We start from the raw sequence: 27,266 nt of genomic DNA on the forward strand, positions 1-27,266 counted from the left end.
CCAGAGAGAGGGAGAGTGTGTGTGTGTGTGTGTGTGTGTGTGTGTGTGTGTGTGTGTGTGTGTGTGCGTGCGTGCGTGCGTGCGTGCGTGCGTGCGTGCGTGCGTGCGTGCGTGCGTGCGTGCGTGCGTGCGTGCGTGCGTGTTCAGTGTTCAGTGTTGCCATGTCGACTTATAGCGACTTTGGGCTTATTTTTCTGTAAAGTTGCATGTAAAAATTGGTAGTTGGGGGTTGCGGTATTTTGGGATTGTTTCTAAAGTGTACTTTCTTATTTAGACTTGTTTCCAAATGTTTTAATTATTATTTAAACCAGTGGTTCTCAAATATTTTCATGAAAATGTTTTCTGCCCAGGGGAGCATTTGTGTTGTTAGAATGTTTCAAAAAAAAATATTCAAAATATTTTTTGTAAATAGCAGATTTACAAGCTTTGTGATTTACGAGCTCACGTTTCTCCCTTTGAGATAGTTTTCCTAGACCTGGTTGCTTATTTCTCTCACAAAATATGGCAACACTGGTGGGGGGGGGGTATATAATAAAAAATGAAAATAAAAATTGCTGCCATGTAACTGTCTAATTACTATCTAATTACACATTCTCCGAAAGTAATCTGGGTTGATTACAGTTCCTAATTTTTCGTAATCTGATTACATAATCCAGATTAGGCTACATGTCAGTTACTACTACCCAATCCTGATGATATGACCTGTCAATCTATTAACCCTCTCAGTTGACCTCCTTTTCTGGCACAGCACTGCAAATAGACTAAAATCATGCAAACTAATGGTCCATCAGACAAAAGAACTAAACGCACATGTTCGCACATTCGTAGACTACTCGGAGTCAAAATCCAGACGCATACGACTTTCTGAGTTTGCTCCTTCAGATCACGATTTAGGTCTGTAAAGTGATATGATTAAGTAAGTGATGATGACAGATCTAATATGCTTTCATCTCGTACGGCAGTCGGCAGTGGTTCTCAACAAGTGGTTCGGGGACCACCAGTGGTCCTTGGGGGGTTCCAGGTGGTCCCCAGCTAAATGACGGAGAGTTGGTAACCAAGTGGACCCTTATAGATCTTTAAATCTGAAGAGTGTAAAATGAAACCAAATGGACCCTTACCGGGTCCTTTTGGTTTCATTTTACGCTCTCAAGAGTTACATTATTGTTAAACGTCTGCATTACTTTAAACAAATATATATATTTATTGGCATTTTCAATTATATTAAACATAACAACAGTATGGCTCTTGTGTTAATAAAATGCCTATAAATAATCAAACAAAAACAGAGCAAATAGACATCACATAGAAATACATACACATACATAGTAAACATCTGCATGACTTAATTAAATAATTGTTATTTCGATCAACGTCTGCCGGTTATCATCTCTCCTATGGTACCAACATCAATACAGCATGGAATTGTGGACAAAATCTTATCCAACGATAACAAAATATTCAAAGTCTTGGGTCTGAGAGTGTAAATCTCATTAAACAGTGGTCCGTTGGCTCAAATGCCGACTAAATAATGGACCTTGATAAGGAAAGGGTTGAAAACCACTGGCGTAAAAGTGATATGATTAAGGAGTGATGAATCTCTTGATGACAGATCTATTATGCTTTCATCTTGTACGGTATATATATAAACGGTATATAAACCTGTGAAGTCATACAGAGCTACTTGCCAGACGACGCCCCCATTACCACAAAGTGGCCAATGGGAGTTGAGAGGCAGAGTTGTCCTCCTGGCCGCCATTAAAGAATTCAATCCATGAATTGAAATAATGGAAATCTGCAGGACTCCATGGATCAGTGAGATAGGAGGAGCAGTCGATGAGTAATCCGGACAATTCGCCGTTACATCGGTTTTTAAGAGTTGTTTTTAGAGTTTCGGGGGCTCGCGGCGTTTCGGCGAAGATGAGCGCGGTGTAGCTAATTGTTTTCCATGGCTGGCTAAACGTTAGGTCTTTGGTATGTTAGCTCGTGTGCTAACAGGCTAAGACAGACCAGGGGGAGGGGAGAGTTCCTTTGCTTTGAAATTGTTTCAGATCGGCTACCAGCTAGCATTAGCAACTGTTAGCTCGCACCGGCTACTACTATTAGGCTATTGGTGGTGAAGTTTTGGTTAGCTAGCGATCGCCTCTTGTTTTCATTGCGCACACAACATAATTGCTAATATAGGATTGAAGGTTAGCCGGTCCGCGTCATGTTAACGTCGCTTATATTTGGCGTTAGCGTTACATAGCCGTAAAGCTGGCGGCCAAGTTTACACAGATTGGGACAAAAACGGTAGGATTGATGAATAACGTTAGCCTAGCGGCGAGGCTAGCGCCGGGACGGTAGAAGTTGTCAGTGCTAGTAGTAGACTAACGTTAGCTTAGCTAGCTTGTGGGCTAGCAGGTTTAGTAGCGTTTTGCTCTTTGACGTGGAATTACAAGTACATCTCACACGTTTTAGAGCGTTTCGTCACCAAGTTATAGCGGATTAATACGTTATTTCTCCTCATGGTGCTGATTGAGACAATGGACGGGGACGCTACGACGACAACAACGCAGTGAAAAGGAGGATGAGTTCGTGCTTTGTACCAAACGGGGCCAGTTTGGAGGACTGCCACTCCAACCTGTTTTGCTTGGTAAGACTCTTCTCTCTTTCTGTGTGGCTCTGTACTGTGTATGCGCTAGTTAGCTAACATTAGCGGCCATGAACATAACAACAAGGATGTGACCGTGACGTCTACCGACAGTCGGAACGGAAGTGTGTGTGTTGTGTTTCCACAGTGTTGCTCAAGGTTTTTAAATAAAGAAAATCGCCAACGCGTTTCGCAATGTGATAAAAACGAAGCCATTTCGAATCGTCTGGCCGAGACGCCCCTTTGAGTATGAACTATGAAGCCAGATTTTGTGAGAGAAATTAAGCAACCAGTTCTAGGAAAACTAGCCTTAAAGAAGCAACTGGGCACAAGGCCACCATGAGCACCCATATGCTGTTTACATTGAAAATAGCAGATCTGCAAGCTCGCGACGCGTTGTGAGCTTGTAGATCTGCTATTTTCAAAAAAAAAAACTGAAATAAGAGTTTGGAATACTTGGGAAGATTTTTGAAACATTGTAATACAAATCTGGAACGGGGCTCCTTGGCACAAAACATTTTAAGATGGGGGTTAGGTACAAATGCATATTAATTTGGGGGTCCATGACATGAAAATATTTGAGAACCACTGGTTAAAATAATTTTGAAGCAAAAATAAGCCCGAAGTCGCTTATAATAAGCGGACATGGCAACACTGTATGAATCACTTTGAGATTAGAGTGACGCGTAGTTGTGACGCCACGGATGCATCCTTGGCATTTTGATAGTAGGTGATAACTGAGAGGCCCGGAAAGCCATTTTGGCTAATCAGGCAACACAAGCTTTGTAACGTCAGTTCAGACACAAGTGAAGGCATCACAAGGCCTGCAACTTGCAGGATCCATGTACTTGGGTCTAATAGCCGAGGAGGCTGTGCATACATACTCGTCATACTGCACAATGCAACGCAGCGTTGTTACATACACAAGAGTTGTTGAACTTGAACAAATCAAAGTTTGTAACAAAAACATTTAAGTGACAGTTTAACATTACTTTCCGTTGGCAGCCTCAGACCAATTGGCCGATTCTTCTTCTAAATCACCCTCTTCATATTATATAACTCTTATTTAACCACTAAAACATTGAGACGTTTTTATTAAAAAAATAAATAATCTCATAGGTAGTGTTGTGTTCATCCACGCATGTAGGAGATTACTTCACCATAGTAATTACTATCATATTAATCCGGATAATTTGCTTTTAGTCACTCTGTCTCTCTAGAGTGCCTCATCATCAATTGTTGTGTTTTCAAAGTGGGGTCTGGGGGAACCCCAGGGGTCTGTGGGGGTCCCCAGCAAAATGAGTATCGGTATTAGTTCACTAATCATTTATGCAGAGCATAATCCAGTAAGAGAATGTATAGAAATAACAATTCAAATGTTATCTTTAACTCAACAACAGCATTTCATTATGGGGGTCCCTGGCACAGAACGTTTTCAAATGGGGGTCCGTGGCCTAATGCATATCTATTTGGCAGTCCTTGACATGAAAATGTTTGAGAACTACTGGTTTATAACACATGTATGAATAGCAGAGTGATGACTGTATTGTTTGCTGGTGTGATTGTGCTATGGCATGCACACAGTGTTGCAAAACTTTCCAAACTGTCATCGCTGTTCAAGTTATCACGTTTTTGGTCATGAATCTTCCTTTTACATTTTTAATTGAAAACATTGCCTGCATCCATGTGCAATGGGAGGGGATGTCGGATGGGGATATTTGCTTTTACAATTCACATGTTAATGCTGTCAGTGTTGCAGTCAACAACAGTTTGAAGTACTGAAGCAATACATTGTTATTTATTCATGCATATTCATGCTGTTTTTCTTGTTCTCTTAGGCTGATTTGACTGGAATAAAATGGCGTCGTTTTGTGTGGCAAGGACCCACATCGTCACCGATCCTGTTCCCTGTAACCGAGGAGGACCCTATCTTGTGTAGCTTCAGCCGATGTCTGGCGGCAGATGTGCTGAGTGTGTGGAGAAGGCACCACACCCCTGGCCGTAGAGAGCTCTGGCTCTTCTGGTGGGGGGATGACCCCAGTTTTGCAGAGCTCATCCATAATGAGCTCTCAAGTAAGTGCATGCTATATCGAAGGTGCTTTGTGCTGATGATGATTTTTAAGTCTGGACATATACAGTAAATTCTTTGCACACAAGTAAAAGATAAAGGTACATTTTGTTACACATGTAGCCATGGACAGTTCAGGCAGTATTTGTGATCATGATGGGAATCTCTCCTGTATGATTAGATCAGAGGCCTGTATCCCCACTATCTAAGGTCACTGTTTGAGCTCATAGATGTGTAAACAGTTTGATCATGCCTTGTTCTGGGTATTGTTCCCTGTATTAATCAGCATGAACACAGGATAGATACAAGTAAACATAGAGAGAAACTAAAATGTAAGTAAAAATATAATAAAGATATATGTATGTAGATTCAGTTTGACCTAGCCATATGCACTTGGTCTGACTGGGTTAGTATAATATTAATCTACATAAAACATAAAATCTATCAACAAAACTTTACTGCAGTAAAGGATCTGTCATGATTCTTTAGTGTACATCCCAGTAGTCCATGTGCTGCAAATGTGCCAAAATAGTTTGTTTATCATAACCTCACATCATAGTTGAACACAAAGGCACATGTTTTCATATGTAGAGATAGGTTCCAGTTATCAGGTGTCCAAAGAACCCTTTGGTTGATTAACTAAAAACAAAAATATGAGTGTATGATAGAATGTGATTTGTAAACAACACTAGCAAGATTTGATTTATTAACCCATTTAGACCTGGAAAGCGTTGTTAAATCTTAGTTTCAATCCGGTAAAGCATCTGTCATTTTAGTTGTTACCATATATCGTCACTGTCGGACAGAAACCTCTTATCTTTTTGTAAATTAAAGCCATACTTCATCACACGAGTGTCGCACAAAAGTAGTGAAAATAGCCAATCCACAAGCACGCGATGCCTTGCGTTGCGTGCTTGTAGATCGGCTATTTTCACTATTTAAATTTGTTTTTAAAATAATAATAAAAAAGGAACGGTTTTGTACATACAAGGTTTCCAGCCGACAACAACGATATATAGCAGCATGATTTAATAATATTAATAATTTGAATAAAAAAAAAATCCAAAAACGTAGGTCAGGATTTAGAAGGTGTTTTTAGAATCGGCCTCAGGTCCCAGCATTAATTGATGTCTGCTTTCAGGTGAAGAGGATGGTGAGTGGGAGAGTGGGCTGTCCTACGAGTGCCGCACTCTTCTGTTCAAAGCCATCCACAACCTGCTGGAACGTTGTCTCATGAACCGAGGCTTCGTCCGCATTGGCAAGTGGTTCGTTAAACCATACGAGAAGGAGGAGAAACCCATTAATAAAAGGTATGTGTGTCTCCTTATGTGCCTGGGCATTGCCATGTGTTTGGTAGGGTTTTCTTCATATGGGCTGGCATCATAAGAAGCATTTTTTATGACACTTTATTTCTAAGTAGCCAAAACAAATCATGTTTTCAGCTGTGTTTTTAATAATAAGACATGTTAATTCCTAGTCCGAAGAAGAGCAGTCTGCTCAAAAAGTTGTAAAAGGGAGCTTCAGTGTCCGAACTTGTATTATTTGTTATGTTCTGCCTTGCTAATGAACCATTTCAACCTGGCAGTGGCATCCCTATTTTAGGCATGCCAATCTAGACAACATTTTTCGAAAAATATATAAATGGCAGATCTACTAGCTCAGAACACGTCACGATGCCACACATAGCTTGTAGATCGGCTATTTTCGCCACATGACACAAGTATGAAATAGGGCTTAAGTGGTTAAAGTCCACCTATGAGGCACATATAGGGATGAGGCACATATAGGGATGAGGCACATATAGGGGACATGGTAAATGCTAACTGTTCAAATCTGGTGGCAGAATTGTATGAGTGCATATCCTGGCATAAATGCTGTGAGTGGAATTGAGAATTTGCTATGGAGGTTGACATTTATCACAGACTATGCCCAAATCAATCATGTTTGTGAACCTTCTCGGCTGGTTTTGATGTTTGTCACATTGTAATTGGCTTTCATAATTTGTAAATGGTGTTTATAGTTTTGAAGCTAGTAATTATGTGTTGCTGAATGTTTTGGAGGGTAATGAATGTCAACAGCTCTGACCCATGTTTTGACGCAGACTGTACTTGATGGCTACGCTAGTGGATAAGTTTGTAAGAGTTAGCAGAACAGCAATCAATACATTTCTATGAGGAGTCAATAGAAAGCATGTTACATTTGAACATTATGAGCTGCATTGCGTGCGTGCAAAAAAATACGCTTTTGATAAAACCAGACATTTAGAGTACATTTTTAACCGGAATGGTTAATACGTTTTAGTGGTTAGCATTTTGTATACATACAGTATAGTTCATACTGAATGCACAGGGTTCATCTAAAGTGACAGTCAGTGACACCATGAAAAACACTACAACTATGCAATGTGACTCTTGCTCTGACCCATAGAGGTAATGATGCACTGAATCCATTTCCACATAGATCTTATATGCTAAGTAATCTCAGCTCAGCCTCTACTTGAACTGAACATGCATTTAGAAGTAGATTGTCTCAATCTGGCTGAATGGCTATCATTTACCATGCTGGAATTTTTCAAGCTTAATTCTTTGCAGGGAAGTATTGGAATTCTGGAACATTGACAATCTATTCAGAAATCGTGGATTTTAATCGTGACATTGTTTCAACTAGTGTCATGGATTAAGTGTGAGAGAGTGGTCATCAACAGTTTTTATATTGATGTATTATTTATTTTGTTCTATAATGAGGTCTTCCGTCATCAGATAAAGGTGCAGAGCATCCAATATATAAGCTATTCACTATCATTTTTGATAAACCAACCCTGCAAACTACAAGGCTAGTTTGTGTTGTGATAAGATAAGTGAATCTATCCAGTGCATGCACACTGACTGCACAGTATGTCCCAGCTTGACGTGAACAAGTAGTGTACAGTACCACTCTGATATCGTATTTCTTCATCTGTTATATATATATAAATGACATAGTATTATTGCCTTATATGCATGGAGGCTGGGGAATCCTGGAGTTCCCTGTGCTGGTTAATTTGAGCCAGGGCTGTTTGGGTCTAGTGATTCATGTAGCCTTGAGTTTCTCATAATGCAAAAACAAAATTGCACAGTTACCTATGGCTGCTTTGCACACTGTCACTCCATGCCCGAGCTTTTTTCAGTTGTAACTGCTGTTGCAAAGACTTAAGGTGATTGCAGTGCCTGTTGGCTAGTGTCACCGTTACGGGCTATAAAAATGTGTGTGGGAATTGGCCCCTTTGGCCTCATTTTAGATGAAGACATCTATAAGTGGGTGTTGAGACGGCAGTGCAGCACCTCAAACAGAAAGATCCAGCAGTCTCACTGTCGCCCGTTCTCTCTGGTTGGTAAACGGGGCAGTCTTTGGAAAACGCTGAGTCTGCACTGTGGTTTTTTACAGCAACCATGTCAACAAGAACTATTTTAGTGCATTTACCCCCTCGACCATGCAGCACTTGTTAGAAAATTAAGCTGTGTAAACTGTCTAAACATTTCAAGGCTATGATAATCTCTTGATCATTATTTATGTGTCACGTTTTCACCTGTTTTTGGAAGGGTTTAGGGTAAGGTATTCTGTGGGGTCAAATTCTGCTAAAGCTTAGTCTGTTATCTGCAGTCTGACTGAAGGTCTTAGTTGGCCTCCCTGGCTATTCACCCCTTATGATCCTTGTAAGCCACCAATGTGAACTGGAGCGACTCTTTAATCATGGCATTGGCAGGATTGAAGTGAAGTGCACAACCAGGAGTTGGGCCTGTCACATCTTATTTCCTTTGACTGACATATTATCTTTATTATTATTTTTAACATGGTTTTGTCTTTTTCTGATTGACAGTGGGTTCTTTCAATTAATAACATGAATATATGAAAATAAATACTTTTAACCAAAGTTACAGCACTATCAATAATATTCATATTATATATATTAATTTCACACATGTTGCTTGGCAAGACAGTCCTTCAGCATTCCAACATAGGTATATCACTCCCGGGTTAGAGCCATGAATGATACCATTCTCAAGCTCATGCGAAATGTAATTTATTTTATCGGCAGTGCTGGCCTGGACTTTGCTTATTGTATAATTAATGACTTGACATTGTTTTTCCACCATGATTTTCCTAATAGCGATGCCTATTTGTCTTACAGTGAGCACCTTTCATGTGCCTTCACCTTCTTTGTGCATGGGGACAGCAATGTGTGCACAAGTGTGGAGATAGCCCAGCACCAGCCTGTCCAACAGCTGAGTGAGGAGCACCTTAGTATGGCCCAGCAGAGCTCCAGTCCCATGCAAGGTAGGAACATGCCGGGTATGCATATACTGATATGTACACGGAGAAAGCATGTTTACATTGGGTAGGAATTGTTGATGACACGTGGCTTATTTGGTTTTCCACAGCTAGTCCTAACCCTGTTTGACAGCTTTCAAAGATCATGGCATTTGTTATGACGTGTCATTTTAATCGCACCCGAATTGGTCATTTTTACCTTCTAATCAAAAGTTTGAGCCCCAAATACCAATATCAATTTGAGAGTGCTCCGCTCATTTTAGCCACATCTGGATAGACATCTCAGTACCTGGAGACATATCATTGACAGTTTCAGACTGTTTACAACAAGATTTTGTTTCTTTTGTGAACAACTGTTGTCTTCAAATTTTTCATATAGCCATATTAACAAATAATACGGATAATAAGCATCTTATAAGGACTTATTAACTTTTTAATTCATGCTTATTAACAGGATGTTTGTATAAAGTGCTACCCTTTCTTTCTTTTTTTTCCCCAATTCCAGTCATCTTGAGCCCCTATGGCCTGAATGGGACCCTCACAGGCCAGGCCTTCAAGATGTCAGACCATCCCACCCAAAAGCTCATCGAGGAGTGGAGGCAGTTCTATCCCATCAGTCCCTGTCCCAAGGAGACCCAAGAGGACAAGATGGAAGACCCGGACTGGGAGGATGACTCATTGGCTGCTGTTGAAGTCCTCGTCGGTAAGAAGTGGTCTGATTTGGTTTATGAAAGCTGGTAATGATGTACTGCCAGTGATAAAGTTGAGCTTTAACACAGATTCGTAAGTTGTTGAGGTAAAGTAAGTAACGGACTATGTTTGTGCTTCTCCAGCGGGTGTGAGGATGGTGTACCCTGCCTGCCTGGTGCTTATTCCCATGTCGGACCTGCCTGCCATGGCTCCCCAGAGCTCTATAAACCCGTCGGGCAGCCTGTTTGCTGCCCCACAGGGCCAGGCTGCTCACAGAGATCCTGCCATGTCGTCTGTCACTCTCACACCTCCAACATCACCCGAGGAGGCTCAGACCGGTAAGACTTTAAGATTTATGTTCAGAGACGGTATGACCGTATTATCCTTTGAGCTCAAATGTCTGACTGTACCCTGTGCTGTTTACATTTCTGTCTAATAATGTATTCAATCAATCAATGATGTAGAGGAGACAGTGCACTCTATCACTTTAGTATGGGAAAACCGAAAATAGTGGGGATGGCGGCACCAACAACAAGACCAGCAAACCCGGCCAATTGATGGGTCTTGTCTGCATATCTTTAAGTACAATCCTACAATCATAGTCTGTTTTCTGTGAAAACGGTTCACTTTGGAACAAATAGTTATTGTATACAATTCACCAATGTTCCTAAATATTAAATGTAAATGATAATGCAGAACTTTAGATATAGACAACTCCCTATTTAAAGTAATTGGAGACTTGTCTTCTTAGTCAGAACTTACTGCCCGGTGCCATTGCCAAGATGGTGCCCGAGTGAACTGACTTCTCCTAAAGAGACTTTGATATGTTGACCTGCATTTGATCCACAAGCCTGTGGTCCAGTTGAATACGGGGCACTTCGACCCATTTTCACACACAGCATTTTCTGTGAGAATATGTATTATTTATGGGTTTGTTCTGTCTTTCCCCAGATTGTCAGCCTGCCCAGAGGTGGCTAAAATTGTCCTGTGCCTCAGACAGCTACAGCTCCAACAGCAGGAGTCTCCATGGCGGCAAAATCCCTCGCAGGCTGGCCAGCCAGGTGGTGGAGTCTGTGTGGCAGGAGTGCAACATGAACCGCGCCAAGAACAAGTATGTCCAGAGGCTTTCCCCTCCAGCTTATTAAGCCTGATTTATACTTGCCAAAAATAGCCAATCTACAGCTCATAATGTTGTGAGTTCGTAGATCTGCTATTTTCGGCAAGCGACACCATCGCACAACGTATAAATTAACACATTCACTGGGTGAGTTTATTCATAATATACTCACCCAGTGCCAGCGATTTGTGTTTTATAACCTTTTCAACCGGTCACAGAAATGTTATATCCATTATAATCCATCATCCGGTTGTGTGTATAAACACACACGATCCATCCATCCACCAACCCCTAAAGGGTTAAGTTTTCAGAGCAGAGCTGTGTGAGGTAGTTTTCACCAGCGCAACCAGGCAGCAGGCACCATATCCGGCGATAATGCTCGTATTTATACCGCGTGAAAACTATGATGTCTGGCCAAAGCCAGTTAACTCAAGATAAAACCGGAAACAGGAAACGGTTTACGGATATTTTCACATAGGATGAGCGGAAAGCGAATGGGAAGAGAAAATGATCAAGGATGGTACAGAGAACAGCGCGATCGTTTATTAAACCACAAAAAATACCCTATCCCGAGATATCTCGGGTTAGGCGGTTAACGGGTGGATTTGATATCCCGAGATATCTCGGGATTGGCGGTAAATGTGTCAAGCGTGACTGTCAGATAAAGCAGTGTCTGTATGTATTTTGGGGGGGGGGGGGGATACATGTTTTTTATTGCACACTATTCAAACAGAAATTATTGTTAAAATATTTCTTAAATAAAGAAACTGATATTTATGAAGAATCAAGCAAACAATAAGAAAATACGTTCATAAAAGCAAACGGACGAGTGTGTACTGCGTGTGCTTAGTGATGAGTTGTGTTTGTCTGATTTTTCTCGTAGGAGAAAGTTTTGTGCGCTGACCAATGGGACGTGTGAAGAGGAGCCAGACAAACCTGGAATTTGGGACTTCATAGAACCAACTCAAAGGACACAGTGCACTTGCGCAAGGTACTGTTAAGTAGCTCACATTTGCATCATTTACATGGTTCTACCCATTTTTATACTAATTAGCTACTTGAAGAGCTACCATTGTCAAAGGGCAATTTGTACCTGACCGAAAACATTTGTACCTTTCCTGTACCGCAGGCATAAGAGTCAGAAACAGCGTTCCAACAGCACCTCAGGACACCCACCCTCATCAGGCCAACCGCAGCAGCCAGCCCCTAAGCACAAGCTAGGAGACAAGCTGGAGAAGGCGGAGAAGCAGCAGAAGAGGCCCCAGACGCCTTTCCATCATCGCAGTTCGTTGAACGAAGAGCAGGTCCTCGAGCCGCCGCAGTCCCAGAGGCTTTGCCTGCGAGTGCAGGACGAGAGTTCGTACCCCAGTCTGCATCACGTGGACTCGGCCCCACCCAAAGCCCCCACGCTGCACACCCACGGCCCCCCTTCCGACCTGGCGGGCTCGCCCCAGCCCCCTCCCCTCAGCCCCCATCCCTGTGACCACGCGGAAGGTGACCCGGCGACCCAGCTGAAGAGTTCTTCCACACCCGTTCACCAGCCCTTCTACCCACCGTCGGTGGAGCCCTGTCTTCTACCTCAGAAGGCCTCGTCCGACGAGCCCCACCTGGACCCTGTGCCTATGCCCCTGCCCTTCCCCCCAGCTTACGCAGAGACCTTGGAACCCACAATCTTTGTAGGTTCAGCCATCAACCCCAATGAAGACTCTACCCACAACCCCTGGAAGTACTTCTGTCTACCCAAGAAGAAGCCTTCTGATTTCCTCACACCCCAGCTGGCTGTGGACAAAATACGAGATGACTCAGGAGGAGCCTTAGGAACAGAGAATATAGTGTCTGTCACTGAGTGAGTATTATTTTAACCTGTTAAGACCTGAGGCCGAATTCTGCGAATGGCTTCTAAATCAGTAGTTCTCACACTTTCACGATTGTTAAAAAAATAGCAGATGCTTCGTGATGCGCTACAGGCTTGTATATCTGCTATTTTTGAACAGCCAACGCAAAAATCTAAAATGACATGGATGCTTTCCCGGTTTTAAACCTGAGGCGATTAAAAAAAAAAAACTAAATCCTAACAGTTTTTTGAAAAAAAATCGAAAACTTTTTTTTTCATGATTTTTCAAAAATAGCAGATCTACAAGCTCGTAGCGCGGCACTCTGTGCCGTGCTATGAGCTTGTATAACTGCTATTTTTGAATAGCCAAAGACATCTAAAGTGACACAGATGCGTTCCAGGTATCAATGAGTTACAAGAGCATGTGTTGCACGTGTTTACGTAGTTATACTGGTGTCTGTCTGAGCACGTCTTCTTCTTCTTTCTTTTTTACCAGGTTAATGTCGGGCTGCACGCAGACCCTGAAGGTGTCTCAGGAACTGGTGAATACCTATGCCCAGCGGAGAAACAGCCATCTGGCGTCTGCCACAGTGGACGGAGAGCATAGTGACACGTCGGACCCCTACGCCTTCGTGGAGGGAGACGAAGAGTTCAGCTTCACAGAGAAGAAGGACAGGCCAGGGGGGGAGAGAGAGGCTACCAGGAAACACAAGGTGGGGCTGATTTCACGCACCCAGGGAATCAAACCTAGCACTCTAATTGATCCAAATATTAGTCATTTATTCTGTATTAACACTGCATTTGTAATTATATACACACCGGTAGGCAGATTTGTCGTATTCCCACTGCGCCGGCCAGCAAGGCACCGTGGGCATGTTGTTGGTCTGGTGGCTTGAATGTAAAGCATCTTGTTTGAACAGGAGGTCAGGCACTAGACTATTCAGGCAATGTTCTGCTCCACCCCTTTGTTTACGTGTATGAAGTCCTGCTATACTAGCAACCTGAAAAGATGGACAGCTGGTTAATATGCACATAAGACATGGATAATGTAATGACTGTTGATTAATGTATTATTCCAGTTAAAATGGGCACCACAGGACGGCACAAGTGTGTGTGTGTGTGTGCATGCGTGCATGCCTGTAACACGCAGCAACATCTGGATTGCCCAGTAGACAATAATGTGGTTCCTAGAATAAAGGATTGTTTTTCTGCTTGCTTCGCCTAGGGGGATGATGGAAGTGGGACTTCAGCAGATGGTGAGAATATCTCTCGTTGTTTATTAAAAGTTCTAGGGATGTGCTCAGCTAGTTGATTAGTCTATTACATGACGCTGCTCCTAATATTGACTAAAATACTTATTTTCCGATTATTCTATTGATTACTTTAAATTTTTCTAAACTGTTTTGAATTTTGTATACAAAAAAATGATAATCAACTAGACTGATTAGTCTGATTTACTTACGCCCTATTTTATATTGTCAGTGGCAATTTCCACCATTTTTGAAGATTATTCAGTTTTACAAAATCATCATTTAAACGTCAGTGAAATTAGTTGCTGCGCACATCCCTTGCTGCGCACACGTGTTTTTAGTTAGTAAAAGTAATTCTAATAAAAATAAATAAATGTATGTGTCATTTTAATTTTAAAATCATGGTGAATAGGGTAATAATGACATTTTGTTTAAAGACTTATCATTTCATTGTGTTGCAGATGGCCCAGGATCAGCAGGCAGTAAACCTCCTGTGTCCACCAGTCTAATCCATGAGAACGACTTGGCTGTGTCCTTCAGCGACCTGGACAAAATTTTCAACTCTGATGAAGATGAGCTAGCGGTTTGTACATCATTTTTGGTTACATCTAGGGGTGCAAGCAACAGTTAATCGATCTAATTGCTTACAAAAAAGTATCGATAATTAATAATCAATCCCTATCATGTCATTGTAGGCGAAAAGTTGAATAGTTTTATTTTTTTAAGACAGCTGAACTAAAAGCTCACAACACGCCGTGTTGTGAGTTTTTTTTTGCAAGACATGGTTGTGCAACGAAGTATAAAATAACAATTATATGGTTAGCTGATTGATTGCCACAAAAAAAAGTATATGCAAAAAAACGCTTCTAGCAATCGATAAGAATAATCACTGAGAAGTAGGCCTGTCCCCGACTAAGGATTTGTTTAGTCGAATCTAATTGGCGACTAATTGCCAATAGTCGACAGGCAGTCGACTAATATATTTATAAAAAGAAAAAAAAAATTCAAAGGGCCAAGTCTACACTTTGTTTTGTGTCTCCAGCAGAGTTTCTAGTGTATCTATCTCTCTCTGGAAGAGGTTGCACATGAACTCTGCAGCCGCACTGAGGCGCTCCAACACAAACAATACCAATCAAAGACGAGGAATAAGAAGAATAAAGTGGAAGTTACGTGTGGTTGCAGGTGTAGACTTGGCCAAAAAAACAATTAAAAACATTTTTGGCCCCTAAAAAAGAGGGAAAAAAAATAGAACTTTTTTTTTTTTTTTGACTAGAGTCGACTAATAGACACGCAGTCGACTCGGACCCCCCGCGACTAACCAGTCGACTAGTCGACTTAGTCGAGGTCAGGCCTACTGAGAAGATAATGGGTAGTTGCAGCCCCTAGTTATGTCTGCACCAGAGTTGTACTGCTGGCTTCAGTTTAGTAGCCTTTGTCCTGGGAAGACTGACCTAGCGCATGGGTGTGCTTTTTAAGCTAAACAATGCTGCACATGCACTATAGTATAACACAAGTTCTGGGCAGATGTGCAGTACAGACCACAACATCTCCCCCAGTAGCCTGGCATGGCAAGACTAAAATCACTGCGTAGATGTTAGTCTGGAATCTCTGCATTTGCAAGGGGCAAATTAGATAAATGTCTACTGGGCCTTGATTGGTGCCCCACATCTTCGGGGGCAGTGTAATCCAATCACAACCGAGCGGGGCCAGACCAAATCTACAGAGGGATATATGTTTTTTTTTTTGCACTGGCAGATTCGGCTGGTTTCCAGGCTACTCCCCCAGAGCGTAGGCGCATATTTTCAATTAATGTTGAAACCTATAGAATAAATGTTATCATGAAATGGTAGACTATGTAAAAACAGATGTCAAAAGACTCACTTTTTAAGAATGTTACACTTTTTGTCCTCTCAGCCTGGATCCAGGAGAGCCGGTACTGGCACAGAAGACAAGTTTGGCTCTAAGGACCATAGACATGCGAACCTGGACCCTTTGTCTTGCATAAGTAAGGACATTTCCTATGTAACAATGTCACATAGGAATGTAATGAATAAAGTACCTACCTACCCTAACAGTGGATCATTAGAAACACTTGTACTTTGACAAATGTGTTAATCATGTCATCTCTGTCTTCTCCTTGCTCCAGGCTCAGCAGACCTGCACCAAATGTTTCCCACTCCGCCTTCCTTAGAACAGCACATCATGGGCTATTCTCCCATGAACACTGGGGGCAAAGAGTATGGTACCTTGGAAGCTGGGTCAGGTCTCACCCTTTTGGACGGCAGTCTGCTCAGCAGCCACTACAAAATGGAGGTGGAAGAAGGTTTCTGTAGCCCTAAACCCTCTGAGATCAAGGTACGGCAACAACTAAATCTATCGTGTGTAAAGAAAAATGAAAACATTCTTTCAAACTGTCGTTCACTAGTGACTAATGACCACGTCTTCTCCATCTCGCCATCTTTCAGGACTTCTCCTTTGTCTACAAAACGGATGCTTGTCAGCCTTTTATTGGCTGTTCCATGTATGCCCCCCTGAAGTCACTGCCCAGCCAGTGTTTCATGCCCATCAAGCTGCCAGAGGAGTGTGTGTACACACCCAGCTGGACCCTGGGTAAAATGGATCTCATAGCCTCAGTGCCAACCATGTCAATGCTCACCAAAGATAGGTAAGGCAGTGAAATAAGAAAGTGAACTGAAACAATTGAGTTTGAGTTTGAAACTGATGTTCTTTGTTGTCATTGTGACCTGAAGTTGGTCTGATTGCTGTTTCTTCTCCCTGCATCAGTAACATCCCCAGTGTGGAGCCGAACTACGAGAGCTACACCCCTCAAACACACACGCCTTTCATGTCCAACAGCGCCCCCCCTAGCAACAGCGGCACCGGCATCCTACCATCCCCATCCCCAGCCACGCCGCGCTTCTCCGTCCCCACCCCCCGAACACCTCGCACTCCACGGACGCCCCGCGGTCCCTCCAGTGTCCAGGGCTCGCTCAAGTACGACAACTCAGACCTGTACTCGCCGGCCTCCACGCCCTCCACATGCCGCCCGCTCAGCTCGGTGGAGCCCGCCACGGTGCCCTCCATCCCAGAGGCCCACAGCCTCTACGTCACCCTCATCCTCTCGGAGTCTGTCATGAACCTCTTCAAGGATTGCAACTTTGAGAGCTGTTGCGTGTGCGTGTGCAACATGAACATCCGGGGCGCCGACGTCGGGGTGTACCTAAACGACAACGGCGAGGCCCAGTATCCGTGCACCTGCGGCTTCAGCGCCGTCTCCAACCGGCGCTTTGGCCAGGCGGCTGGGCTCTTCCTAGAAGACGAGCTGGATGTGGTGGGGCGGGGCTCTGACGCTAGCCGCGACACGGAGCGATCCTACGAGGAGCTGCGCGCCGCCTCCCTGCATAAGGCCGGCAGCTTGAAGGAGAAGCCTCCAGATGAGCTCATCCTCCTCCTGCAGGACCAGTGCACCAACCCCTTTGCCCCTATGGCCGGCGTGGACTACCCCAAGCCTATGAGTTCGCCCTCACGCTCGTTTGTGCGCGTCGAGGAAAGAGACTGTTATAACGACTGCTACATGGCACTGGAGCATGGCAGGCAGTTTATGGACAATATGTCAGGAGGCAAAGTGGATGAAACACTAGTGAAAAGCACCTGTCTGCATCAGTGGCCGAAACGAAAGTGTGAGTTTATTTTTTATTTCATTTCTACTTATGCTGCTGCTAATGTATGTACACTTTTCTCCCTCCTGTTGATATGTTTTGTCTCTTGACTGTTAAATTGAGTTTGTCTTCATGATACTGACTTCTTCTGTTTTTACTTTTTTCTCCTGAAGCGACAGACATGAGCAAGCTATTTTCTCAGGATGTACTACGGGTGTTGTTGTCACTGCAGCCTGTGCTGCAGGACACCATTCAGAAGAAAAGGAGTGTGCGCTCCTGGGGTGTACAGGGCCCACTTACCTGGCAACAGTTCCACAAGATGGCTGGCAGGGGTTCCTATGGTAAACGCACCTATTTATCAGGAGTCTGAAGATTAATTTGTATGACAGCATTGCTCGCCAGAATTGACATGGCGCAATACTGTTATAAATTTGGCATTTAGTTTGCTGATGCATACACTTTAAAACATGACTGTTTGGGTTCAGATCAACAGCCAAAAGTCTTGTGTTCTTGATTCTAAACCTTGACCACCTTCTTCTCACTCCAGGTACAGATGAGTCTCCAGAGCCACTGCCCATCCCTACGTTCCTGGTCGGTTATGAGTATGACTTCGTGGTGCTGTCTCCCTTTGGCTTGCCCTACTGGGAAAAACTCCTCTTGGATCCATTTGGCTCCCAAAGAGATGTGGGATATGTTGTCATCTGCCCTGAGAGTGAGGCTCTGATCCGTGGAGCAAAGACCTTCTTTAAGGATCTTAGTTCTGTGTATGAGGTCAGCAACTGACATCTTCTGAAATGCTTGCACATCCACAAAGCAACTTCTAATTCATAATGAAAGGCGGTGAAACTTATTTCACATTCTTATTTAAAAATGTCCGTTGCAGGGATGCCAGCTCGGCCAACACAGAGCCATCTGTGAGACGTACCCAGAGGGCATTTTGAAGGTTGGCACCACCGAGGTCAAGAACATGGCAGAGCAGCCCCTTAGCGACTGGTTCCTTAAGATGTCTGCCAGAGAAGGGAACAATGAAGCCTTTAACAAGCTCAAGCTCTTCGCTCAAGTCTGCCGCCATGATTTGGGTAATGCAACCTTATTCACATCTCTTTAAAGGGCAATTTTTCCCATTTTTAACCCAATTCTATCATTCTATTGTGAGTAAGACATGAAAGTCTGACATAAGGATTCCAACTGCGTTTGGGTTTCTAGCATTGTTCATACAATATAATATTATGATATTGATGATTTTTATGTTTTTGTCCCCATAGCTCCGTACCTGTCAGGCCAGTCCTTGGACAGCTCTCTGTTGACCCAGCGCAGCCCGGCCGTGGTCTCCACCTCCTCCCAGACCTCCAGCTCCTCCAGCAGCACAAACACTACCAGCTCTGCCCAGCCTGCCCTGGTCAACAGCACCCCCCCTCCTCCTTCATCCGCCTCCTCAGGACCCCAGACCATTGGGGGAACGGCGTCAGCCAAGCCAAGCTCCTACCCCGGCTTTGGGACGGGGGTATTGCCAGGCAGTACTCCTCAGAACGGACCCCAGTCAAACCCCCAGGGACCAGGAGCTCTGGGTGAACCCGGCTGCTCTGCCAACCAGCCTCAGGTCCCCACTGAGCCAATAGAGACGTAAGTCACCGCTGCATGTCTCCCGGTTAGCTTGGACTGAAAACTAGGGCTGGGCAATTAACCGAAAATATATTGAAACCAATTTTTAGAACCAATAACTTCTTGCATATCAACGAATCGACATGAAAAAACATGATTGTATTTTGTCTAATTAACCACTTATCCCTGTTTTATACTTGTACAATGGTGGCATACATAAATAACGAAAATAGCCTTTCTGCAAGCTCACAACGCATCAAAATTGAGGCAAAGGTTTTAAATAATTATGATACTGATTTTGCCCAGCCCTTATAGAAACCATTGTTTGCACAGCTTGCTAACTAATTCACTATCCCTAATAGCACAATGGACAGAGACAAGGTGGGCAAACCCACGGACGGGGAGTCCCATGCCGTTACTTTCCCCCCTGCCATCGTGGTGTACATCGTGGACCCCTTCAGCTATGAAGATGCTGACAGAGAGGTTCACTCCAGCGTCTATACAATGGGTCTCTTGCGCTGCTACCTGGAGATGCTTCAGTTCCTGCCCCCTCACATCAGAAACGCAGTCTCTGTGCAGGTAGAGAGCTCAACATTAAGGTCATCCATAGATTATATCACAAGTGATCGACCGATCATGTTTTTACGGTGGCCGTTGCCGATATTTAGAGAATAGGGAAGGCCGATTTAAAAACCGATTGCCTTTTTTTTGCTTCTAATACAATACAACATTAATAATATGAAACAGCAACTAATACACATAACTGAAAACAACAAGCATAACTGCCCCGTTGGTAGTTTTCTCCCACAAACTAACAAATCTACAACTTGCGAAAAGGTTTCAAAAAGAAATCGGCTGAAATTCAACCGAAGTCTACCACTATATATCACTAGTTTTAACCACCACGACACATTTGAATTAATCTATATAGGAAATGCACAATTACAATCTAAATACAATGCTCATGGATGTGTGGATGCTTTTGACAAAGTATGTACAACTCATTGTGCTACATTAGTGGTATGAAAACATGGCATTAAACGGGTAGTTTAAACAATGTTTTCTTGGTTTAGATTGTTCCGTGCCAGTACCTGTTGCAGCCTGTACGTAGTGGGGATCGCCACCTCTACGGCCAGCACCTCAAGTCCCTGGCCTTTTCCGTCTTCACTCAGTGTCGTCGGCCTCTGCCCAATGCGACCAACTTCAAGGCTCTCACTGGCTTTGGGCCTGGCCTTGCCCTCGACATGGCACTCAAGAACCCAGAGGTAATTGATCCTGCAGTTTATAGGACCATACCAGTGATCTGGCTTCTTAGCCTAATGACTGTAACTGACCATTTTCCACAGCATACTGTTTTTTAGATTTTTGAAGAAGCCACTGTATTCAGTTCACTTCAGTACAATATGAAAATCAACTTACAGAGAATTGAAAGTTCTTGAGATAGGCAATCCAGCATACTAAATATAATGTATTTATTTGATCAATGTTATTGTGTTTTGATGCATTTAAAAACATGGATTGGTTTGAAAAGTCAAGCTGAAAATAGGCCCTGGGGACAAAGATTCATTGATAAACGAAGTTCAAACATTCATGAATTGATATACCGTGTAATGATATCTAGCCAACATTATCTCAATTATTCAGGTACCGGTAAGTTCAATAAAGTTTGGGAATAATGTAAACAAAATTTGTTAAAATTTTCCCCAAACTTTATTGAACTTACCTGAATTTCATATTTAATGTGAAATAAAAAGATATATATAAAGCCATTAATGGGGAAATGGTCTGTTAATGTACAATATAATACGACCGAAGCTGTCAATGTTGTATTGATGTCGGTATGGTCATCTAGTAAGCTGTCTTCATTTAGCATAATGTTTCAAATTAATGTCTACCATTGTCATTTTGCTGTCTTCATTTAAAAACATTATCCCTTGACCTTTTGCAGAGACCTGAGTGTTTGCGTCTGTACACGCCTCCTTTCATCCTGGCACCAGTGAAAGACAAGCAGACGGAGCTGGGGGAGACATTCGGCGAAGCAGCCCAGAAGTACAATGTTCTGTTTGTGGGCTACTGTCTTTCCCATGATCAGCGCTGGCTGCTGGCCTCCTGCACTGACCAACATGGAGAACTTCTGGAAACCTGCATCATCAGCATTGATGTGCCGAACAGGTACATATATTGAACTCCCACATCAAGGCTCAGGATCACTCGCTTAACATCTCTGTTACGTACTGTAGCCAGCGCTGGAATTGTTTTTCACACAATACGGTATTTAAACTAAGCTGTTTTTGGTGTAGGGCCAGAAGGAAAAAAGGGTCAGCCAGGCGCTTGGGCTTGCAGAAGCTGTGGGACTGGTGTCTTGGATTGGTACAAGTGACATCACTGCCCTGGAGAGTAGTGATTGGACGTCTTGGCAGAATGGGCCACGGCGAGCTGAAAGGTACACACTTTGTCCATTCCATTATGTGCTCTCTGTGTACATTGTGCTGGTAACATTGTACATTGTGACGGTAACAAAATGGCTTTGTTCCAGACTGGAGTATTCTGCTGAGCAGAAGGAACCTTCAGAGCATCAGCAAACGACTGAAGGAAACCTGTAAGATGTGTGGCATTTCTGCCGCTGACACTCCCAGCATCCTCAGTGCTTGCCTGGTCGCCATGGAGCCCCAGGGATCCTTTGTTATCATGCCAGGTAAAAAAAAAGAAAAAAAGCCAGTGAATTGAAAACACGGACTGATAGTCGATTTACTATTATAGAGTTTGTTTCTGACACGTTCTCTTTTCGTTTTTTTTTAGACTCTGTGTCGACAGGTTCTGTCTTTGGTCGCAGCACCACACTCAACATGCAGACGTCCGCACTGAGCACACCTCAGGACACATCTTGTACTCACATCCTGGTGTTCCCCACTTCTGCCATGGTGCAGGTCAACTCCAACACCACTGAGCCTATGGACATTAATTTCAACCCCATTAATCCTGGTATGTTTGTCTCCCAGTGTCCATGATGATCTGCAAATAGAGTCGCATGTCTTCTTAGACGAGCTGTTGTAGTAAAACATGCAATATTTGATGAGTTTCTAACAGCAGGGTAGAACCTTACTTTTAATATCAGTCAAGAGAAATTACAAACCCCTAAGCCGTGTGTGTGTGTGTGTGTGTGTAGATGGCTCTGACGGGATGGGCATCTTTGACCTGTTTGACAACGACATGGTGGATCCTGACCTCATCAACATCTTGCCTAACTCCCCCACCACCTCCCCTGTACACTCCCCTGGCTCTCATTACCACCAGGGGGGAGATGGCAGCAAGGTAAACCATTTATATATATATATTTGCAATGATGCATTAGCTGCTCTTATTATATAGTTAAATTGCTATTCACTTAACATACCTATGTCAATGTTGGATGATTATTATTTTTTTAATGGAAAAAAACGTGTTACCTGTGCTGGCCAGGCACAAACAGAATTTCCCAGTGTATGTTGTAGGGATTTAATGATGCACCATGAGACGGTTAATTATTCATACAAATGTGTAATGATTCAAATGTGTGACTTGAAAGATGAATCGTGATGCTCTTTTGTGTTTTTTTGCATAATCTAGTTTTGAGTTATATATATATACCGGTGTGTGTGTGTATATATATATATATATATATATATATATATATCTCTGCTGTCCAGCCCGAACTTGCTAACTCCAAAACGCTCATTGTTCAGGAAACGAAAAAACAAAACGTTTTTCAGGAAATGAAAGCAAAACAAAGCAATACTGCCTCATCAAAGTTGGTATAGTGACTTTATATATCGTTAGATACTTGCATGTGTCATTATATTATCACCACTTTACCCAAATCCAGCGCAAGTGGAGATGGTTGTTTCAGAGGAGCAGAAATCAAGCTGAAATGGAGTTAGGTGTCCAAACAACAATAGCTCCACTTGCTGCTGAGGGAGAGGTTTCAAAAGGGTACAAATTTCCAAAAGCTAACAATGGATCTCCAAGCTCACAATGCATCACAACAACGTGTGAATTAATGCCCTGATGCTTCATGACACTTATATAGGCCAACAATAATAAACAGGACTTTAAATATTACAATAACTTCTGCAAAGAGGGATTCACAGAATTGGAGTTTCAGTAGAACTAGCGCGAGTAGCGACAGAAATGCTATCAACTCCTTTCTTCTTGTCACATTGCTCTCTTCATTAAACACTTCATAGATTTTAGAAATATAATTACTTGTTTTCATAACATTAGCGTCAGTGCTAAGTTTGATAAACAGGTACACTGCATAGTTTTCAACAGACTACGCGGAGTTTGTTTACGAGATACTCCTCCTCGTTCACTGCGCAGCGCGCACTGTTCTGTGTTGTGAAAAGGCTGCAGGAGCAGAGTAGAGAGGGGGAGTTGTTTGTTTTTGACGGACAGTTTGAGGATCCAATGGAGTTGGGAGTTTTCGTCAGAGGCGCTTTTTTTAAAAAACTAAATTGTTTTATCCCACGATTTTTGTAACCCTTATTTTTCACCCGGTGCCAATTTGCTAAGTGATCCTGGGCACTACACTCCCCTCACCAGCCTAGGGAGGCCAGGGCCGAGCTCATGCCTCCTTCAATGCATGAGAGCCAACTGAACTTCTTGTCACCTGACAGGGGGGAGTTTCCCTGGTTGGACGTAGCGCGTGGAAGGAACACGTTATTCTAACCAGTTCCCTTCCACTCCATCAGGTGCCCCGGCTGTCATGGGGAGGCGTTATAGTGACCAGGATTACTACATGTTTTTGTGAGGGTATTAACTACCCTGAGAGACACAGGGAGAACATGCAAACTCCACACAGAGTAGGCCCTTTCGCCAACCCCACCTAGGGTATGGGCGCTGATGACGCGGAGGAGAAGACACGCCCACAGCGTCCCCGGACAGAGGCGCTTTTTAATACTTTTCATTGCTTCAAATGTTTAGATTTTTTTACACAGACGTAAAGGGTGTTCAATAGCGTTGATTTATGAAAAAAAAAGCTGAAATGGAGTTAGCTGGTTCGTCCCGGACACCGACGATATATATATTGGGGGTATAAATGAGGCTTTAGCTGTAAAGTTGTGAATGCAGTAGTGCAGTTTACAGAGATGTATATGATGGGGTGGCGCGGCATGTCCACTACATACTCTGACGAAGCCCCACCGCCCAAACCATGCTGTGTTTATTTTGAGGATGTGCTTCCAGTGAGACCTAGTTCTTCAAATGGACTTTGAATCTCAGTTTTAAAAACAGATTACTCCAATTAACAGATAGCTACCCCTGATGTCGCCAAAAACTACAATAATGAACGTTCCACAGTATGACCTGACGAGCCTAAAAATAGCAGATCTACAAGCTCACAATGCGTCTCATCGCAATGCGTTGAGATTGTAGATCTGCCATTTTTGCCTAAGAAATAATTGGAATAATCAATTGTCTGGAATTTCATAAAAAAAGGAGTAATCATTTGTATTGTGAATTAAATGATGATGTTTTGTGTTGCAGGGCCAGAGTACAGATCGCATGGAGTCCCATGAGGAGGCCTTAAACATTCTGCAGCAGCCGATGGCTCTGGGCTACTTCATCTCCACAGCTAAGGCTGGACCCCTCCCTGACTGGTTCTGGTCCGCCTGCCCACAAGCCCAGAACCAGTGTCCTCTGTTCCTCAAGGTAGGAGAACACTTCTTCTGTGGAAGACCACCCACGTGGTACTACTAAGAAAGCAAACTTAAGTGTTTACAAACACTATTTGACACTCTGGGAATGTATCTTTGACTTGAAACCTTGCACTGAACGTCAACACATTTCTTTGTCTCCCCCAGGCCTCCTTGCACCTACACGTGTCGTCTTCCGATGAGCTTCTGCACAGTAAACACTCCCATCCCTTGGATTCAAACCACACCTCTGATGTACTCAGGTATTCAGAAATATCTCTTAAGCAATGAAGAACAATGGATTGTTTATCAGAATGCAAGCAATGAAGAACTATGGATTGTTTATCAGAATGCAAGCCATAATGTATGAATCATCGCATGGATTGTTTTATCAGAATGAAAGCCATAATGTATGAATCATCGCATGGATTGTTTTATCAGAATGAAAGCCATAATGTATGAATCATCGTTTTCCAACAAGTGACATGCAACTTCTCCTCTATTTGACAGATTTGTACTGGAGCAATACAACGCCCTCTCTTGGCTGACGTGTGACCCTGCAACTCAAGACCGTCGCTCCTGTCTGCCTGTTCACTTTGTGGTGCTCAACCAAATGTACAACTTTATCATGAACATGCTCTGATCTCTGGTGGGATCTAACTGCTGAGATATGAGTCATTCAGTCTGATCGGCGATCCCCAAGAACTAAATGGACCTCTGACCAGGGGAAGAAGGACCATACAAGACGCATAGGATGCACTTCCCTTCCTGGCGTATCATGTGACACTGACTGGCCGACTGGAAGTTTCCAATCAATTAATCAAATGCCAAGAACCCATTTTGGATGATCAAGGGACTTTTCATAAAGGAGAATACATTTTTCTTTTTATTGACTGTAGATTGCAATCTATGAAATTTTATCCTAATGAAATGCCTGCATATATTATTTATTGTAAGTTTTTAAATGTGGAATTTTTAATTCTTAATATCTTTTTATATATTACAAATCCTAGAGAGTGTGTATATTGCCATCTCACTGTAAAGGAATTGGTTTAAAGTGATGTAATTTTCTGAATTGCAATACAGAAATCTGTTCAAGTGAATTTGCTGTAGATTGCTTTTAGAGTATTATTTTTTCAAAGGGTACAGACCTTTTTATTGCCATGCTGTACAAATGAAGGGGCTGGTCTGGGCATTGGAGTCCCACCCAGTGAGTGGATGAGAATTACCTCTCCATCTGCTTTGGTGCCAGAGTCTCTCGCACAGTAACTCGAGCTCTGAAGAGGAATAAGAGGTACATTGTCAGATTCTATATTTTATATTACAGATTTAGGTAATTGTGTGTGTGTATATGTGTACATATAATTGTGTGCCACTACTGATGGTGCAGCTTCTGTTTTAGGAATAAAGTGCGTCTACCTATTGTCACTGTTTTTATGGGGTCTTTATAGCTTGGATATCAAATGGTCTCACAAAATTAGAACGAGGTGTGAAGATCATTTGGCTGAATCTATTAAGGCTAATCATACCGACCGTGTCACTTAACAAAGTATAAATAAGGCTTCACATCTGTTCAGGCGCAGTTTATATTGGTCTCTAGGTCTATTCCGGTTGCCAGGGTTGTATGTCAAGTGTTCCTCTCAGAAGTTTTAAACTCATTCTAAAACAAGACCTCAATTAACATTGTGAAAGCTACTAAAATATTTACATGGATGGTGTTACAGGTAAGCAGGATTCATTTGGCGACATTAATGAAGTCAACTGAGGACACAGAAATAAAAGGATTTGAAAGGTTAGTGAGAATGGAATTAGCTAATCAAGGAGAACATGTTATCCGAAAGCCTCATCCAATCATCGTCTTACGTTCTGCTTAATTGGATCCTATTGTAGGGCACCATTCAGGAAAAGTAGCTCATGCCAAAACCAAGAAGGAAAAAAAGTGTACTTGGTTACATAACATGGTTTGCAATACAATAACACCTCAGCAAAATGAGTATCATAGCAAGCCAAGATGATCTATTTTTGTTAACCAACAGACATGAGATTCCATTAAATACTGTATGTTTGGGGACATGTACTTTACTGTAATGCATTTGAGGGAATATCTGACTTTTTAATCACGTCATAAGTCACATGTAGATGTGACTTTGTGGCCATTGGTTCATTCTCTTGTGGGTGCGTGCATGCGTGCGTGGAGGAATGAGATGGAAAGGAAAGCAGCGTCCGAGACAGGAGGAGGAGGAGGAGGAGGAGGAGGAGAAAGGGAGACGAACAGAGAGGGAGTGTTTACTTGTGCTGGTTAAATAACAGTGTGTAGCTGTGAGCGCTCAATCTCACTGGATAGTTTCTCTGAAGCATCAAGAGGTTTTTCATCTGATTGTATCACTAAAGTAAGTACCTTTGCAAAAAAGAAATTTGCTGTTAAGACGCATTAAGTAGC

The 27,266-nt window shown here is 42.8% G+C and overlaps 1 protein-coding gene across 1 annotated transcript; it reads left to right on the forward strand.

Annotated features, from left to right (window-relative positions):
• Window positions 1-1,764: 1,764 nt before the first annotated feature.
• On the forward strand, window positions 1,765-26,259 carry LOC308084853 (mediator of RNA polymerase II transcription subunit 13-like). The gene is made up of 30 exons (XM_080427787.1): window positions 1,765-2,632; window positions 4,468-4,702; window positions 5,839-6,007; window positions 8,866-9,011; window positions 9,511-9,708; window positions 9,839-10,033; window positions 10,647-10,806; window positions 11,696-11,803; window positions 11,942-12,658; window positions 13,143-13,359; window positions 13,872-13,902; window positions 14,358-14,479; window positions 15,811-15,901; window positions 16,043-16,251; window positions 16,362-16,561; window positions 16,681-17,576; window positions 17,729-17,896; window positions 18,103-18,326; window positions 18,439-18,634; window positions 18,821-19,178; window positions 19,520-19,736; window positions 20,231-20,422; window positions 21,106-21,329; window positions 21,458-21,600; window positions 21,694-21,852; window positions 21,957-22,139; window positions 22,324-22,469; window positions 24,678-24,842; window positions 24,995-25,089; window positions 25,337-26,259. Exons 1-30 carry the CDS (start codon window positions 2,567-2,569, stop codon window positions 25,467-25,469), a joined length of 6,363 nt encoding a protein of 2,120 aa, XP_080283913.1. The 5' UTR covers window positions 1,765-2,566; the 3' UTR covers window positions 25,470-26,259.
• The last annotated feature ends 1,007 nt before the right edge of the window (window positions 26,260-27,266 follow it).

This window comes from Gymnoscopelus braueri, assembly GCF_963280865.1.
Source record: "Gymnoscopelus braueri genome assembly, chromosome: 5".
NCBI lineage: Eukaryota > Metazoa > Chordata > Actinopteri > Myctophiformes > Myctophidae > Gymnoscopelus > Gymnoscopelus braueri.